A 12,215-nucleotide genomic window follows, 5' to 3' on the forward strand; every position below is an offset into this window, starting at 1 on the left:
CATACCTGAACAGCGAGGTACGGCCTCTAAGTGAGCCAAAATGCTCTCAACCTGCTCATCCTCTTGCACAGCCATAGGGCTATGAATCAAAGCCCTATTCAACGGATCACTGCTACAAGTCACATTAAACACCTGTTGACAAACCAAATCCATAACATCCACCCTAAAGCACTCATGCTCATCACTGGGTAGTTTGAGTGCCTCAAACACTCTGAACTCAATGGTCTGTCCCTGCACATTCATAGTTAGTGTACCCTGTTGAACATCAATTTTTGTACCTGCAGTGGCCATAAAGGGATGACCAAGTATCAAGGGTAATTGTGCCTCATACATAGGTACGGCCTCCATTTCCAAAACTAGGAAATCAGCCGGCAATATCAATCCATCTACTCTCACAAGTACATCTTCCAAAATTCCTCTGGGGTACTTAACTGATCTATCAGCTAACTGGATACTCACAGAGGTCGCCTTCAGCTCACCTAAATTCAGAGTCTCATACACAGAAAATGGCATTAAATTCACAGAAGCACCTAAATCAAGGAGAGCTTTCTCAAACCTATAATCCCCAATGATACAAGGGATAGTGAAACTGCCTGGGTCCTTGAGCTTGGGAGGTAGCTTCCTCTGAAGCACTGCTGAAACCTCCTCAGAGACCTTCACTGTCTCGAACTCCTTGAACCTTCTCTTGTTCGTGCACAAGTCCTTGAGGAACTTTGCATACCTGGGCACTTGCTTAATCGCATCTAGAAGGGGAATATTGATCTCCACCTTCCTGAATATCTCCATAACACCCTTCAGAGGGTCCTCTTTCTTAGCCTTCTGCAACCTGCTAGGAAAAGGAGCATGTATAGAAATCAACTTAGAGGGGTCAGATTGTACCTGAGGTAAGGGAGAACCTTTGGGAACTACCACATGGTTGCCTGAAGATGGCACAGAAGAGTCTAAGGTACCCTTAACAGGTTCGGCTATGATCTCAGGTGCATCTTCTGACTCGACACCTTCCTCCACAACTTCTTTCTCCTCTTTCCCAACTATCTTACCCCCTCTGAGAGTAATTGCATTCACCTGCTCATTGTTCTTGGGGTTAATGATCACTTGCCCTGGAAGTCTCCCTGGCTCTCTTTGATTCAGTGCGGTAGCTAACTGGCCCATCTGTTGCTCAAGATTCGCAATGGCCCTATCAGTCTTCTGCATATGTGTCTCTGACTTCTGAATGAAAGACTGTGTGCTCTGAGCCATGGATGCAATCAAATCTTCCAAGGACTTCTTCTGAGGCTGTTGTTGTTGATAGCCCTGATGTGCCTGATGTTGTGGAAATGAACCTTGAGGCTGCTGCTGATTCTGGTTATTACTCCACCTGAAATTGGGATGATTCCGCCACCCTGGGTTGTAAGTAGGAGAGAATGGATCATTTCTGGGCCTCTGATTATATGAGTTCAGCATGTTGGCCTGTTCTTGCACAAACTCAGGGAAATCGGCACCATGAGGGCAAGAAATCGTTTCATGTCCAGGTGTAGCACAAATGGCGCAAACCTCCAATGATGGAGCTTTCTGATTTAGGGCAAGTATGACATCCATCTTGCGTTCCAGCCGAGCGATCTGCGCATTAGATGCAAGATTATTAGAAGTATTGACCTCATTAACACCAGCGCACTTACCTCTAGTATCTGAATGCATTGTTTCTCTTGCCATCTCTTCATAGAGGTCAGAGGCTTCCTGGGCTGTCTTATTCCTGATAGAACCACCTGAAAAATTAATCACAGCATTCCTACTCGCAAGGGTTAGTCCTTTATAAAATATGCGCATCAATAAGTTCAAAGGAAGTCCATGATGTGGACATTGAAGTAGCAATGTATTAAAACGCTCCCAAGCCTCTGAGAATGACTCATCTTGTTGAGAAAACTGCATAATCTTATCTCGCAGCATATCCGTCTTTTGAGATGAAAAGAACTTTTCTAAGAACTTCTTCTCAATTTCATCCCAAGTCCTCAGTGATCCAGGTTTCAAAGAATTCAGCCAAAACTTAGCTTTATCCTTCAAAGTGTAAGGAAACACCCTCATCTTGAGTTGATTCTCATTCACACCTGTCAAGGGCAAAAAACTCACAGCATTAAATATATCTTTAAGGTGAGTTAGCGGATCTTCACTAGGTAAACCATGAAAAGAGGGTAGCATATTAAAGTGAGAGGATTTGAGCTCATAATTTCTTGCAGCAGGTGGCAAGGCAATGCTCGAAGGGGAAGCAGGGATGGTCGGGATGTCTAGATCCCCCATGTGTTCCACGTTGTCTTCCTCGGCCATAACTTTTTCAAATTGGTGAGAGCTTGATGAAGATGTAGGAGACGGTGTAGGGGATGGCAAAGGTAGACGTGTTGCTGCTCGAACTAACTCCGCCTTACTCCTTTCACAAAACAACCTGATTTCGGCTAATCTCTCATCCAAATAAGTGTCCTCAATTGACTTGTTAGGATCTGGCTGGGACATGCACAAGTACCTACAAAATAAGAGACAAATACGTTAGAACCACAATTGAACAATAAGAAAGAAAAGTAATTTTCGGATTTTTTTTTTTTTTTTTTGAAATAAGTAAATTATGTAACTAAATAAATACGAAAATCAGAAAATAAAACGAAAAATAAGAACAGAAAAGGAAAATCAATTAATCAAAGTGAATAAACTAAAAGGGAAATTATCAAATTCAGAAAATTAAACCAAGAATCAATTCAAATTCAAATTCCCTAATTAGATGCAATCCTACCTAACTTGGAAATTAATTAGCCCAAACTAATTAGGAACAATCACCAAATCAGATCATGCAAATAAGGCAAGGAATTTAAATTTAAACTTACCTTCCTAATCAGATGCACAACTAAAACCAAATCAGAAACCAAAACAAGTTAAGAAGGAAAAACAAAACACAATCCTACCTAACTTGTGACTCACGACACAAGAACAAAAAGAAAGGAAACTAAATTAATAAAAAGAAAACAGCAAATAATCACTAAATAAAAACACTAAAATAACGCACTAAGATTGTCACAAAGATCAAAACTAGTCCCCGGCAACGGCGCCAAAAACTGTTCGTTTTAAATTTAAATACTCGCAGTGCACGAATCTATATATAATATAGATGGCAAGCAAGGTCGATCCCACGAGGACTATTATTGATCTTTAAATGATAATCCGTATGCTAAAAGGAAACAAGAAAACAAGACACGAGTGGCTGCCCAAGTTGTCACGCCTAGGGCAGCTGCTCACTTGAAATGAAACACACGCACACACACACACGAATGAGAGGGAGTTTGTATGACTTGAAAACAGCAAATTAAACCTAACTTTAAAGACTAAAATGCGCAACTAGCAAAGAGTATGGAAACAGCAAGTTATCTTGTGAAAATAGATTGATAGATGATACTAGGACTCTAGGACTTTACCACTAGACCTCATATCCAATGTCATGGTGCAATTTCTGAAACCTTTAATTCCTATTGATGAATGCATTCGCATATTCACCTATGGCATAGCATGAAATGCAGGATTCCCCAAATGTACAAACTAGTGCATGGCGTCTACCCTAGTTCTTGTACTCTATATGTGACCTATGCATGGCATCTACATAGGAACACACAAACAGAATTCATTAAGCTTATATGAGAAAATAAATGCAATTAAACCCCTAGTGCATGGCGTCTACCCTAGGTGATTTAAAATTGATTTCACACAATTAGAATTCAGCCAATTACTAAATCCTAAGTTGTTTATCACTTGTATTAGGGGCTGATTGGTTGTCCTCACCCTAAATTGATTAAATTCTAGATGCAATAACCCTAGGTGATCAATCAAGGATTAAAAACACATAGAGAACAATGATAACAGTGAAATCAAAATCATCAATCCATGGAATTAAACAAACAGCAACTACATCACCAATCCATTAAAAATTCGGCCTAGGGCTGAATCCTAGGCCCTAGAAAACGTGATTAGTTCATGCTAGAGAACAAGAACAGCCACGTAATCATGTTTTTCATCTAACAATTACAAGAAAAGAAGAAGAAGAAGAGAAAACACCCCAAGGAGAGCTCACGCCTCCAGCAGCCTCTCTCTCTCTCTATTTTCTGATTTTTCCAAGTGTCTGCCCTCCTAAAATGATAGAAAGAGATGTATATATAAGGGTGTGCAGCAGCTAGGGTTTTGGGAAGGAAGGATGTGCGGCCAGCTAGGGTTAGGTTTAGAAAACTAGGGTGTGCGGCATGGGCTTGGCTTCTTGGGCTTAAGTGACTTGCGCAAGGCCCTAGGGTTTCTCCCTCTCTTTTGCGCAAGGTGCAGCTGACTTCTATGGGCTTGGTGTAGCTGATTTCCTCCCCATTGAGCCTCCAATAAATCAGGAATTAAAATGAAATAAAAAAGGTAATATCAAATCTGATTTTTAGAGCCCAATTAGGGAAGGAGAGCCTTGCAAGGTGCGGCCAGCTCCTCTCTCTTAGCACACACGCCACTTCCTATGTGGTTTGGGCTGGGCTTTCATTTCTTCATGCTCTTGAACCCTCTCTTGATCTTGGGCTTCCATTTAAACAGCAAATATTCATTTAAGCTCAAAATGGGCTGATTTGCATCCATTTAATTCCTATGGGCTTTCCACCTACAAAAGAGAAAAACACAAATAAATAACATAAAATATAGGGACTAAGTACTAAATACATGAAGATAGAGGGCCTAAAATGCAAACATTTAAGGACCTAACAGACCATAGTCTTGATTTCCAAAATCTGTCCCTCCATGGTGTTTGGCACATCAGCCACCTCATATAATCCTCTCTTTGGTCCTCCTTTTGAACGATTGGAATCCCATTGTTGAGAACTCAAAGAAAGTGACTCAAATAAGTTTGTAGCCTCATCTTCCGTTTTTGACATAAATACACCACCACATGCCGAATCCACCTTGGCTTGATCCCTCTCCAATAAACCTTGATAAAAACAGCAAATCACATACCAAGGAGATAAGTTGTGGTGCGGGCAGCTAGTAAGCAACTCATTGAATCTGTCCCAAGTCTCATGGAATGACTCGTCCGCTTTTTGCACAAATCCAAGGATCTCCTTCCGAATCGAATTTGTTTTGAAAATGGAATAAAACTTGTTCATGAACTTGCTCGAAAGATCATCCCAAGTCGAAATGGAACCACTGGGCAGCGAATACAACCACCTCTTTACCTTGTCCTTAAGCGCAAAAGGGAACATCCTCAAATGGTACTGATCGGCATTCAGACCCCTCAACTGTGCGGCTTCACAAACCCTGGAAAACTCCTTCAGAAATTGGATCGGATCGTCCCCATTCAACCCATGGTAGCTCGGCAACAAATGGATCTGACCACTCTTGATCTCAAAATCAGTGGCTATTGTTGCACAACGAATGCAAGATGGTTGAGTGGGCAGCGAAGGTGCTGAAAAATGGCTCAGGGGCTGCGGCACAATCTCATTTGTCTCAGCCATGTCGACACTTCCAATCTCCTCACTACTCGAATCTGATGCACTAGGTAGAGGGCTGCCTCGAGATGTACCTAAAGTTTCGTTCTTGAGCCTCTCCAACCTTGCAATAATTTCAGGGTTCATAAAACACACCTAATCAAGAGAAAATACACAATCACTAGAAAGAATGCTTATAAAGGCATGGCATTTATTAAAAACCAAAAATTAACCAAAAATGAAATCTAACTAATATAACCTAATTCTAATGACTAATTAAACCAATTCATTGATATTAGACACCATTCCCCGGAAACGGCACCAAAAACTTGTTGAATGTTTTCTTAGAACAAAATAAACATCTATTTCATTCCAAGTATACTCGCAAGTTGATGAGTGTGCATTTTGCATCACTTTATGATACTAATTCCTTAACCTAGAGTGTTAGAACTCGCTATTTTGTGTTTCTTGTCTTGTTTTTGTATTTTCAGGTCAAATGAAGCAGAAATGAGAAAAAGGAGCAAATGGAGCCATTTTGGGACATTTCCTGGTCAAACCAGGAAAAGTGCAGAAATCCTAGTCAAATGAGGATTCCTAGTCACACTAGGAAACATCAAGTCCAGAACCATCATTGCGGAGCCAGAAATGTGAAATCCTGATTCGAACAGGAAATCCTGGTTGAACTAGGAAACCTAACCCAACTAGGGAAAGGAGTCCTAGTGACACTAGGAGACCCCAGGGGCATTATGGTCATTACGAGAAGTCGAAATGGATAAGGAATCTCTCATTTCCAAGAAATCCTAGTTGCACCAGGAAATGTTTTTCAAGGTTCCAGAAGCTTCCAGAAGGTGGTGGACATCCATGGAAATGAATTGAGGGAAGAAATGAATTTGAATTCAAATGGAAATGAGGGGCAAAATGGGAAGTCAAAAGTGGAGGGCCCATGGGCCCTAGGGATGCCGAACCAAGTGGGCCATGCATGCACATGCATGGGCCCAAACCCTAGCAGCCCAAAAGCCACACGCAAGGAGGAAGATGGCAGCCCATGCATGCGCATGCATGCCATGCAAACCTTAGCAAGACAAAGGGCCATGCGCAAGCCCAAGGTGGCAAGCCCAAGGTGACAAGCCCATGGAGTGAAACCCTAGCCCATCTTGTGCAAGCTACTGAAGCCCAACATGGAAGCCCAACATGCAAGCCCAAAGCCCAAGACTACCAGCCCATGCGCCAAGGGGGGACCCTAGCTAGGCTAGGCGTGAGCCACTCAAGCCCAAAAGGGAGCAGCCCATCACGCCAAGGCCTAGTCCAGCTAGCCCAAGCTGAAGCCGCAAGCAACTAGGAAAGGGAAACCCTAGCAGCCGCAAGCTTCAGTCTTCCTTGCCTCTCAAGGAAGGCTTCTCCTATTTAAATCCCCTCATTCAGACTTTTAGGGACACCTTTTATTCATTCATTCACACACACTCCAGCCGAAATCACTCTCTTCTCTCTCTTAGTTTTATTTTTCTGATTTAGGTTTTTAGTTTCAGACTTTCATTCTTGTAAGGTGAGCCGAATTCAGAGAGAGGTCTAGGAAGAGGGTGGCGTGACATTGAGAGGGAAGGATCACCTGCTGCCGCAAGCCCAAGCTCACCTTGCCGTGAGCCAATTGCTTGTGCTGGTGCCTCCTTCTTCTCCCTCCTTGCCGCAGCCCCCATGCACTTGCACCTCTGATTTTTGTTTTCGTTTTCCTTGTAGTTTCAGATTTGATGTTGGATATTGGTTTCTGATTTTATTTAATTTAAGTTTCTGAATTTAATTAGTTTATAGTTTTGGTTCTGATTTTAATTAGTTGTTATTTAATCTTTGCAATCTGATTTTGTTTAGTTATCTCTTTAGTGTTTTTAATTCATGTTGCTGATTTCCATTTGTTTATGCTTTTAGTTTCTTTAATTTTGCGTTTCTGATTTCATTTAGTTTATGCACTTTAAATTAGTTGTTTAGTTTATGTTTCTAAGTTTGTTTAGTTTGCGTTTCTGATTTCCGTTAGCAATCATGAATTGGGATTTCATTTATTTGTTGCTGTTTTCTTTTATTTATTTGTTTTAATTATGTAGGTTAGTTATTCTATCTTGCATGTTAGTTGTAGGTTGATTAATGGATTTGCATGTTCTAACAAATCGTTTATCCGTCTCTTGGTCTGTTAGTTTGATGTTTGCGCATATTAAATTTCCACTATCTATTAAAACCCCCGTCACTAGTTGTTTGCATCCTTTGACTGGCCACCTTAGGGTAATTGCATCTAGTTTATCCGTTAGGTTTAGCTGTGAAATAGTCAAAGACACTAAACCACAAGTAACAAGGGAATAAGGGATTATTCTTGGTAGTGGGGTTGGGCGACCTCTATAAGGAAATAGTCAAAGCTTATATGTTGTGCATGTTTGACGTTCTCATAAAACTTAATGACTCCTGCATGGGTAACAGCTGCCTTAGCTTGAACTAGGGAACATGTAGGTTAACTGGCTAAGGAAGGCCCAAGAAGCTCTTAGTTTATGCATTAGGAGAACAATGGCGAGAAAGTAACTAGCCAAACCTTTTTAGCTGTCAAACTTTAATATGTTGTGTTCAAATTAACTGTCATTAGCCTTGGATGGTTATTGCATGCTTATCTGATTTGAAACTGAAAATTAACATTGCAAGATAGAATAAAGTGTGTGTGCGTGTGGTGATGTGTGCGTGTGTTTCCATCTTTCAAAATCCCCCATTTAGTTATTCTAGTGATTATTTGCACTGATTTGTTGTATATTAACCATTCCCTGTGGGATCGACCTCGTGCTTGTACGCTTTGCTACTGATGCGATTCGTGCACTTGCGAGTAAACTTAGAATGAGATAATTGTTTATTTTATTCTAAGAAAACACATCAACAAGTTTTTGGCGCCGTTGCCGGGGAATGGTGTCTAATATCAATGAATTGGTGTAATTAGTCATTAGAATTAGGTTATATTAGTTAGATTTCAGTTTTTGCTAATTTTTAGTTTTTAATAAATGCCATGCCTTTATTTGCATTCTTTCTACTGATTGTGTGTTTTTCTCTTGATTAGGTGTGTTTTATGAACCCTGAACTTGTTGCTAGGTTGGAAAGGCTCAAGAACGAAGCTTTAGGTGCATCACAAGTCAGCCCGCAACCTAGTGCATCAGATTCGAGTAGTGAAGAGACTGAGAGTGTCGACATGGCTGAAGCAAACGAGATAGTGCCGCAGCCCCTGAGCCATTTTTCAGCACCTTCGCTGCCCACTCAACCATCATGCATCCGGTATGCCACCATAGCCACTGATTTCGAAATCAAGAGTGGTCAGATTCACTTGTTGCCAAGCTACCATGGGCTGAATGGGGAGGATCCGATCCATTTCTTGAAGGAGTTTTCCGGGGTTTGTGAAGCCGCACAATTGAGGGGCCTGAATGCCGATCAGTACCGTTTGAGGATGTTCCCTTTTGCGCTTAAGGACAAGGCAAAGAGGTGGTTGTATTCGCTGCCCAGTGGTTCCATTTCGACATGGGATGATCTTTCGAGCAAGTTTTTGAACAAGTTCTATTCCATTTCCAAGACTAATTCGATTCGGAAGGAGATCCTTGGATTTGTGCAAAAGGCGGACGAACCATTCCATGAGACTTGGGACAGATTCAATGAGTTACTTACTAGCTGCCCACATCATAACCTATCTCCTTGGTATGTGATTTGTTGTTTTTATCAGGGATTGTTGGAGAGAGACCAAGCCAAGGTGGATTCGGCATGTGGTGGTGCGTTTATGTCTAAAACGGAGGATGAGGCTACAGAATTGTTTGAGTCGCTTTCTTTGAGTTCTCAACAATGGGATTCCAATCGTGCAAGAGGAGGACCAAAGAGAGGGTTGTATGAGGTAGCTGATGTGCCAAACACCATGGAGGGACAGATTATGGAAATCAAGACTATGGTGCAGAAGTTATCTATGGCTCAAGAGAAGATGATGAGTGCGCAAGGACAAGGGGGTGACATGGAACAAGTGAACCAGGTTGGGAGCTATCCTAGGGTGCCATATGATCCATTTTCTAACACTTATAACCCTGGATGGAAGAACAACCCAAATTTCAGGTGGAGCAACAACAATGGACAGCAAGCTAGTGGGAGCACCAACAAGCCATATGTGCATCCTAATGCCGAGAGGTCTAGTTTGGAGGACAAGATTGCTCAGATTGCTCAAAGCACCACTTCCCTTGCTCAAAGCACCAATGCCTTCATGAACCGTACCGAGCAGCAGATGCAAGCCAATTCGAAGGCTATTGCACACTTGGAGAGTCAAATGGGTCAGATTGCCACTACTTTGGGTCAGAGAGAGAAGGAGAAGTTGCCAAGTCAGCCCATCGTCAACCCGAAGAATGAGGAGCATGTAAATGCTATTTTGAGGACTACTCCAAGAAAAAGAGTTAGAATGGTCAAGACTAAGGTGGTGAAGGAAGTGATTGAGATCAGTGATAGTGAGGAAGAGGAGGATCCGGAAATGACTGAAGAGCATAAGGATACACGTGTGATTCCCCTCATTCCGGACATTGACATCACCAAATTTCCAGCAACCATGAGGGAGTTGAAATCTATTGAGAAGAAGGTTGAGAAGCAAGGGCATAGTCACAATGTTCCTAGGGAGATTCGTGGTTATCTCTTTGCATCTTTGCCAAGCAAGAAGAAGGATCCGGGCTCTTTGGTCATATCATGCAGCATAGGGGAGCATAAGATCACCAATGCCTTAGTTGACAGTGGTGCAGCTATCAATGTCATGCCGCTGGTTGTGTTCGAGAGGCTTGGATTTAAAGAGGCTGATTTGCAACCAGCTGATGTGAACATTCGCTTCGCCAACTCTTCAGCCCAAGAAGCTTGTGGTATGCTTGTGGATGTTTTGGTTAAATGTCGTAAATTACTAATCCCCTCTGATTTCATAGTGCTAGATGTGCCGACAATTCCGGGCGATGTCTCTATTATTCTTGGGAGACCATTTTTGTGCACCTCTAACATGGAGTACAAAGCATTGGAGAGCGCCATGACAATTCGGCACTACACCAAGCAAGAGGTGTATTTGCTCACTTCCGAGATGCCAGAAAACGAGGAGGTCACTTTTTATGGAGAAGAGAAGTCCGAGATGGAGAGCTTCCTCAGTTCGATCCTAGGGAATGCCGAGAGTAGCAATGGCAAGAGGAAGAGGGAAGGACGCAAGTGAAGGAGATGGCAATGTCAGGCTGAAGACAGAAAAACAAGCGCTTATTGGGAGGCAACCCAAGTTTTTGGTTTCGAATAATGGAGGAGGAGTCATTGAGGACCAAGGAGGCCGCGCCTACCCTTGGAGTGTTCACGCTTGCGTATGCAAGTAAACAGTTTCTTTATTTCGCTTCATAAGACAATTTTTCATTTTGGTGTGTTTATTTGGTTTTGGATGTTTGCAACTTCCCGTTTCGCTTAATTTGATCATTCTTGTATTTATTTCATATACATTGAGGGCAATGTATCATTTAAGTGTGGGGGGAAGGGCAATTGTCATTTGTTACTGTTTTTAGGTTAGAACAAGTGTTTAGAGTGTTTTAAGTGTTTTTGAGTGTTTTTAGAAAAAAAAGAAAAAATTTTTCGTTTTTAGTGTTTTTAGGTGTTTTTAGGTTAGGAAAAAACTTTTTCTTGTGTTTTTAAACTTAGGGTGTCAAAACCCACATCAAAATGCACGTTTTCGTTAGATCTCATTCACCTTAGTGATGGATGTGATTCTTTTGAAGTGTGCGACATTGTTTTAAAAACAAAAAGTTTTTGAGTCATTTTGGTTGTTTCAGGTCGTTTTGAGTCCCCAACTAATTGATTCGAGTGTGCATGATTGTTATGAGCATGTTTTAGTATTGTGTGTATATTTGGTGTTCTTTTCATTCTAATAGTGTTCCATAACATATCTTGCAATTCTATGTCATTTGGCCTTGTTGATATGAATTTAGGTTGTGATTAGCATTACTAATGATTATATGCATAATAGAGTAGACTTGCATGACCTAAGTGAGCTTTTGAGCCCTGTTCTTCAATTCTTGAGTGTTGCGCGCCACTCTGATTCTATCATTGTCATATAAGTCGTTGTTTTGGTCTCATTGTCTTTCATTTGGTCATTTGCTTGGAATATGCATTATCTTGAATCAATGAGCTAGAACTCTTTTCTTGTGTACACAAAGCATGCCGTATTTGCATAACTCTTGAGAAATGAATTTAGGCCCTGTTTGTGTACCCCATAGCCTGAAAGCCTACCCATTACATGTTTTATCCTTAGTTACCCATTTTGAGCCTGTTAAGCTGTTTTCTTTGTGACCCCATACCAAACCCTAAGTTTGGGGGTGTACCACCCCTTTCATCCGTTTTACCCTTTTTATGGTGTTGCAAGTTGTCTATATGTTGATTGAGGTGAAAAAGAAGTGAAAATGCATAGCTTATACAAAAATGTGTTAGAAAAGTATGTATGCCGTACCCAAAGGAAAGAAAAAAAAAAGAAATCAAAGAAAAGAGATGAGACGGTTTCAAAAGAAAAAAAAAAAAAAATGAGCAAAAAGAGTTCAAAGTAAGCTATGAAGTGCAAAGAAGCAAAGTGTACCTCAGAATGTTCTATTGGTGCTTGCAATTCTATGAATTTAGCCCTTTGTGTTTCCTTTTCATTTCAATACCCTATCCTAGCCTAAGCCTTCATTATAACCCTATTAAAGTCCTAGCTGATCTCAAGAGTGTGTATTA

General features: G+C 41.3%; 1 protein-coding gene and 2 non-coding genes across 3 annotated transcripts in view; 1 reads left to right on the forward strand and 2 right to left on the reverse strand.

Annotated features, from left to right (window-relative positions):
* Positions 1–12,215, reverse strand: part of LOC147286271 (uncharacterized) — a 47,289-nt gene that overhangs the window by 12,379 nt on the left and 22,695 nt on the right. Inside the window, exon 2 of the mRNA XM_086240728.1 lies at positions 25–2,494. Within this exon, the coding sequence (XP_086096854.1) occupies positions 25–2,494 (2,470 nt within the window). The remainder of the gene's footprint in view (positions 1–24; positions 2,495–12,215) is intronic.
* On the forward strand, positions 4,999–5,104 carry LOC147286273 (small nucleolar RNA R71). The gene has a single exon (XR_015122172.1). It is a non-coding gene; the product is annotated as a small nucleolar RNA R71 (small nucleolar RNA).
* Positions 9,049–9,155, reverse strand: LOC147286274 (small nucleolar RNA R71). The gene has a single exon (XR_015122167.1). It is a non-coding gene; the product is annotated as a small nucleolar RNA R71 (small nucleolar RNA).

Source organism: Dryas octopetala, chromosome 4 (genome assembly GCF_963921425.1).
Source record: "Dryas octopetala chromosome 4, drDryOcto1.1, whole genome shotgun sequence".
NCBI lineage: Eukaryota > Viridiplantae > Streptophyta > Magnoliopsida > Rosales > Rosaceae > Dryas > Dryas octopetala.